The sequence below is a fragment of the Falco punctatus genome (genome assembly GCF_963210335.1).
Source record: "Falco punctatus genome assembly, chromosome: 4".
In the NCBI taxonomy this organism is placed as follows: domain Eukaryota; kingdom Metazoa; phylum Chordata; class Aves; order Falconiformes; family Falconidae; genus Falco; species Falco punctatus.
Window position 1 is genome coordinate 109,774,702 of NC_137583.1, and position 6,498 is coordinate 109,781,199.

General features: G+C 55.4%; 1 protein-coding gene across 1 annotated transcript; it reads left to right on the forward strand.

The window, feature by feature from the left end:
- The first annotated feature begins 1 nt into the window (after window position 1).
- Window positions 2-4,308, forward strand: HOXA2 (homeobox A2). Its single transcript, XM_080385532.1, has 2 exons — window positions 2-445; window positions 1,130-4,308. The coding sequence occupies exons 1-2, from the start codon at window positions 64-66 to the stop codon at window positions 1,876-1,878; spliced, it is 1,131 nt and encodes a 376-aa protein (XP_080241658.1). The 5' UTR covers window positions 2-63; the 3' UTR covers window positions 1,879-4,308.
- The last annotated feature ends 2,190 nt before the right edge of the window (window positions 4,309-6,498 follow it).

Consider the following 6,498-nt stretch of genomic DNA (forward strand, 5'->3'; position numbering starts at 1 on the left):
CCCCCCCCGAGCCCCCTGAATCCGAGGGAACTTTTTCTCCGCGGGGGCTGCCAGTTGAAGGCCATGAATTTCGCATTTGAGCGAGAGATCGGTTTTATCAATAGCCAGCCATCGCTTGCTGAGTGCCTGACATCTTTTCCCCCTGTCGGTGATACATTTCAAAGTTCATCAATCAAGAACTCGACGCTTTCACACTCGACACTGATTCCTCCTCCTTTCGAGCAGACCATCCCCAGCCTGAACCCCGGCAGCCACCCTCGCCACAGCGGCGGCGGTCGCCCCAAGGCGAGCCCCCGCGGCCGCAGCGGCAGCCCGGGCCCCGCCGGCGCCCCGCCGCCCCCGGAGTACCCCTGGATGAAAGAGAAAAAGGCGTCCAAGCGATCCGCGCTGCCGCCCGCCTCGGCCTCCGCCTCAGCCGCTGGACCTGCCTGCCTCAGCCACAAAGGTCAGTCCAAAGACTTGCCGCCGGCCCCGCCGGGCCGCTTTTTTGGCTCCCCGCATCCCCCCGGCTTCGCGGGGGGACGAGGCGGAGGGGCGGGCGGGCGGGGAGGACGGAGCTGGCGGGGCTCTCTGGAAACCCAAACTTTCCCCAAACTTGCTTAATGCCGGATGATTTATTTGAGTTGGAGCTGACCTCTCTTGTCTCGCCGTTCTAGAGTTAGGATATTTGACAGTAATGAAGAGTGATAGATTGCTCCCGCTCAGCTAAGCAGCTGATGCATTAATTATAAATTGCGGTATGGCTAATATAAAGTTTGCTCTGGTGTGGGGAGGTTGGGGAGCTGGAGGCAGTAATTTTGCGGAGGTGGCCGAGGGGCACGCAGCACCGGGCGCTCAGCAGTGTAACACAATGGGTTTACTGCATCCAAAGGCGGCCATTTTGTTGCAGTTGCTATTTTATGCTATATGGACATATAGATATAGACACATACGTGCAGAGAGAGCACTCCCCCCCATCCCCCACCCCCGGGGATGCGATGTGCTCGGGTGCTGAAATTCAATCCGTGCATTTATCTGTTTTGGGTGTGCGTGCGTGTGTTTTTGCTTTCGCTGTTCTGGCGATGGTGCTTTGGGGTGCGTGTGCGTGTGGTGGTGGTGTTTTTCTTTTTCTTTTTTTCTTTTTTAACAGACCCCCTTGAAATCCCCGATAGCGGTAGCAGTGGATCTAGGCGGCTGAGGACGGCTTACACCAACACCCAGCTTTTGGAGCTAGAGAAAGAATTTCATTTCAACAAGTATCTCTGTAGACCGAGGAGAGTTGAGATTGCAGCCTTGCTGGATCTGACTGAGAGACAAGTCAAAGTCTGGTTCCAGAACAGGAGGATGAAGCACAAGAGACAGACCCAGTGCAAGGAGAACCAAAACAGCGAAGGGAAATTTAAGAGCCTAGAGGACACGGAGAAAGCGGCGGAGGAGGAGGAGGAGGAGGAGAAATCCCTCTTCGAGCAAGCCCTCAGCAACGTCTCCGGCGCGCTCTTGGAGCGGGAGGGCTACGCTTTCCAGCAGAATGCCCTCTCCCAGCAGCAGGCGCAGAATGCGCACAATGGCGAGTCCCAAACTTTCCCCGTTTCGCCTTTAACGAGCAATGAGAAAAATCTGAAACATTTTCAACATCAGTCACCCACTGTTCAAAACTGCCTCTCAACAATGGCCCAGAACTGTGCAGCTGGCCTGAACAATGACAGTCCTGAGGCCCTAGATGTCCCTTCTTTACAGGACTTCAACGTTTTCTCCACAGATTCCTGCCTACAGCTTTCAGATGCAGTTTCCCCCAGTTTGCCAGGATCTCTGGACAGTCCCGTAGATATTTCTGCTGACAGTTTTGACTTTTTCACAGACACACTCACCACAATTGACTTGCAGCATCTGAATTACTGAGAAATTAAAGACGTCCTCTCCAAGGGTCCTGCTTTCTCCTCTTTATTCTTCTTTATTTTTTCCCGTGAATTAATTTTATTTCCCCCCCTCCCCCCTTTTCCTGGTCAGTATTTTCTGTTTGTTACCTCCCTCTGCTATGCCATTTTGCCGTTTCTTACGAAGTTTTAGTTGTGTTCAGTTTTAACCTAGCCACATTCTAGGTCCTTCTATGAAAGCAATATATGAGGTCTGTAAGAAAGTGATCATATAGGAATTGTATCTTCACTTTCTTTTTATTTTTGTATTGCATTAGGATGCGTTGTCATAAGTATTTTTGGTAGAATAAATTCTTGTTTGCTACAAGGAGCTTTCTCTTTTTTCTTTCTCTTTCTCCCTCTCTCTTTATCTCTCCTTTCAATACTGGTAACATGACGGGTCTTTCTCCCCATCCCTTCTACTATTAATTTACTAATAATCAAAATCCAACATTCTGACTATGAGCTCTCCCCTTTTGGTAATTTAGGACTTTCATTAGAGAGGAAAAACACATTCAAATTCTTTATTGCAAGGGTTCTCACAAGGGTAAAAAAACAAACCAAAGAAACTAAAACCATTCGCATCTTTGATGAAGACTTCTTCCTTTTAATGGATAAACGTAGCATCTTATGCCTGTGAGAATACAAAGCTTGGAAATGGTGAGCTGTAACAAAAGCATGAACGAGCACTTTCTCGTAAGAGACTCAGTAGGAGAAGTGTCTCCTGCAGAAACTAGCCTGTTACACACACGAAAGGCTTTTTTTTTTTGAAACAATCCTCTTTTTCTAGAAAGTAGTGCTTAGCAGCCAGCAAGCTTTTTCAGGAAGCATATCTTAAAAAAAATTAAAGCTCACAGGGAATGCGCTTGGTTACTTCTTACGTGCTGAGCGGTCCAAGAAATCAGCCCTAGAAAGAGAGGAAATGGAGAAGTTAGTGACTGTAAATTAAAAAGGGTGGCAGAAACGCAGGGGGGAAAAAAGCATGTAGGGAGGAATCAGCCCCTCCACTTGGTCTTTTTGAGGGGCGGTGCGGGGGCACAGCCGGAGGTATCTTTTCTGTTTCAACCTTCTTGCGGGGAGAAGGACTGATAAGGAAAAGGGGATACCGACTTTAAGTTAAAACTTCCTAGGGGCTCCCCACTCTGCTGGCGGCAGCAAAGATGGGCTTTCAGAAATCTCCAGCAAATTGCCTGCCATCCGGCTAGCGGCGTTGCCGAACCCCAAAGCGGAGAGTGAGCCCCGTCCTTCTGGCTGGAATTAAGCAACAGATGCCAGCGGGGCTCTGCTGCTTCGGGGCCAGGGGATCCTGGGCGGGTGCGGTGGCGGCTCCCTGTGTGCCTCTGAGTGCGTGTGAGTGTATGGTAACACCACACAGGCGAGTGGGGCTGGAGCGGGGTCTGTGCACCGCTGGCCGTCCATGCGGGGAGTGCTGTCTCCCAGCCCTGCAACATGTTGTGGAGCTGGGATGCGTGGATTATAGCTGGAAGGACTGAACGCAATTCTTCCGAAAGTCATAAATCAAATTCTTTCTATGAATGAGAATGTCATCAAAGAGATCAATTGCAGGAACACATGCACAAATAAAAATCCTCTTACGTATTTGCCGGGGCTGGAGATCCCCGTCTAAAACCATTAAGTGAGAAGGCGTTTAGTCATAATTCATTTTTATTGCTCTTTTAAAACAACAGCTTGGCTGAGCTGCGGACGCAGCGAAACCTCGGCCCTGCATTTTCTCCTTCCCTCTGCTCCAGCCCTGTCCCTGCGGAAAGCGAGCAGCCTCACCGGCATTTTAACTCCTCTGCCACTGGGTTAATTTGGACCACAACGTGGACGTACGGGTTGAGGTTTCTTTTTTGTGCCCAGATTTCTGGATGCTGACAACGCTTAAAAAAAAAAAAAAAAAAAAAAAAAAAAAAGAAGAGGAAAATAGGCTTCAAGATTTAAACTCCATTTAAACAAATGGGGGGATACAGAGAGCAGGAGCCGCCTCCGATTCTCCCGGTGAGCCCTGGGGCCACATCGGGGGCACAATCCCACAGAAAAACCTAAAGCGCCGGGATCGCCCCCTTGGCCCCAATCCGGGGGCAGGAAACGCGGAGCGGAGCCGCGGAGGGCCGCGGAGGGGCCGGGCCGGCCTGCGGGCAGAGGGAATGGGCGTCCCCTTTGCTCCGGCCCTTCTCGTGGTGTTGCCCCCGCGCACAGTACAGGCAGCAAACCCCCAAAGACCCGCCCGAGAGACAATGCAACAAAGAAGACAATGGCACAAAAAAGGGAGAGAAAAAAGGATTTCAGGATGCTGGAGACTGTAAGAGAGGTGCTGTGATTCAGCAGAATTGAAGGGTAAACCGGCTCTATTTATAGTAAAATATATATTTTTTTCTTGGCTGGCTGAAAAAGCACTGAAAAGATGCCAGCCCTTTTATTAGTAAACAGTCCCAGCGGCCTGCCTTTTTTTCTCTGCCTTATGCAGTATTTATCATAACTGGTTTACAAGAATGAAATAAATGTGTTTACAGCTGTAACCATAGCCAAAATCGGTGCAGTATAATGCCATAAATGCCTCTGGAGTGTTGTTGCTCTTGTCTTCCACCCCGCCCCCCTGGAGTTTAAGAAACTGAACCTTTCCAGAGGGCCCTTAACCATCCGTGCCTGCCTGGTAAATCAGAACCATTAGAAGTACTGAAGGCATATGGATAGACGCGTGGTGGAGAGGGCAGCCCTTCGGTTTGGGTTGGCAGTAGAGAGGCCATGGAGGTGGCATGGGATAAGGGCTGACCTAATATAGTGGTAGGAGAGCTTTGCACCTAGGAGAGGATGTTGTCGTTCATGTGGGAGGGAGGAGCTTGAGGATTTGTGTCTCTCTGTGTGTTCGCGAGCTGGGAGAGGTGGCGGGATAGAAGAGACTTTTGGATTTCAAAACAAGCAAGAACCGAGCGTGAGAACAGAGGGACGCAGGAGACGGCTGGAAATGCACCTGCAGAAATAAAGGCGGCAGCCCCTCCTGGGGCTGGTGGCAGGGAACATGACTTTCCATCCCTCTATCCCCCGGGTTCACGTTTCGCAGGACGCCTCTTTGAAGCGTGTTGGTGCTGTCCTCTCTCCCTGCAGACGGCTGGGTGCCCCGGGATGGATGGATGCCCGGCCTTTACCTCCCCTTGCCTTTTCCCCATACGTAAATCGAGTATGAGGTCGCAACCCACATCCCACCGTCCTCTCTCCTTCTCTATCCACGGACACTTTTTTCTTTTTTCCGTGGGGGTGGGGAGGGGTGGGTTTGAGTCGATGCTCAGCGCGGTTCCCAAGGGTCCTGGGGCCGTCTCTGCCACTGGCCATCTGCCACCTCCCGCCACTACCGGCCCGGGCTGCGGAGCGCAGGGACAAAGAGGCTGGGGCGGCGGGCCCTGCGCCTCCCGCCGCTCCCTGCCCCTGCCCCGGGCCGCCTCCCCGGGTTGCCGGGCTGCGACCCGCGGCACTCCAGGCAGTCTTCCGCCTGCCCGGTCCCAGGGCGGGCGGGCTGCAGCGGCGCTGCGGGGACCCAGCAGATGGGCTGCGGGGCCCGCCGACCCCCGCCCAGTCATCCGTCCCCCTGCCCCCGGCTCCTCCTCCCCTATCCCAGCTCCGTACTGGCGCGGGTGGGCCCGGCGGAGGTGCGGGGGGAGCAGGGATGCGGGCCAGGGGGAGGCCGGTGGGCCTGGGAGCGCACAATGGCCGGCAGTCCCAAAAGCGGCTCATTTCTATGCTAATGTCCGCGGCCGCCTGGTGATGCGGCTGGACAAGCCCCTTTAACTCTTGGCGTGGCGTCGCGCTGGGACTGCGGCGGGGCAGGACCAGCGAGATGTCTTGCTCTTGTTCCCATCCCCATCCTTATCCCCATCCGTGTCCTCGGCCCCATCTCTATCCTCCGCTTTATCCTCATCCCCGTCCCTATCTCCATCCCCATCCCCGCAGCAGTCCCCAACCACATCAACAGCCCCGTCCCCAGGGCTGACTCTCCCAGTGCTGTCGTCGCCTCCCTCCCCCCCCCCCCCCATCCCCCCCCGCCCCGTACCGGGGATTCAGCGACCCCGGCCGGGCGGGATGGGGGCGGGGGGCGCGGAGGTGCCCAGCGCCAGCCTGACAGCGCCGACAGCAGGGGACCCGCCGGGGCCCCCTCGCTGCAGCAGCACTCACCCTGGAGGGGACAGCCGGTGGGCTCCGCGGGCCGGGCGCAGCCTCCGGGTCTCTCCTGCCTTCCCCTCTTCAACCGGCGGGCGGGACCTTGGCGGCAGCAGCATCAGCGGCGGCGGCAGCGGCGGGGCGATGGCTCGGCCCGGCCCCCCCCGCCCCCCCGGGGGGCCGCCGCCGCCCTGCCCCGCGGTGCCGTGCCGTGCCGCGCCGTCGGAGCGCTCGGCGTTTAAATGCCCCCGACGCAGCGATCTATCAGCGGCAGGAGCCGAGAAAGTCCCGCAGGCGCCGCAGCCATTGGCTGCCGTCCCCCACGTGCCTGCCCGCTGCCTGTACCTTCGTGTCATTTTCCTGCCGGCCCCATGGAGGAAGTGGGAAAGTTGGCGCGGCCCCGCCGGACGCTGAAGACCCGGTGGCGGCGTGACAGAGGGACGCGGCGAGG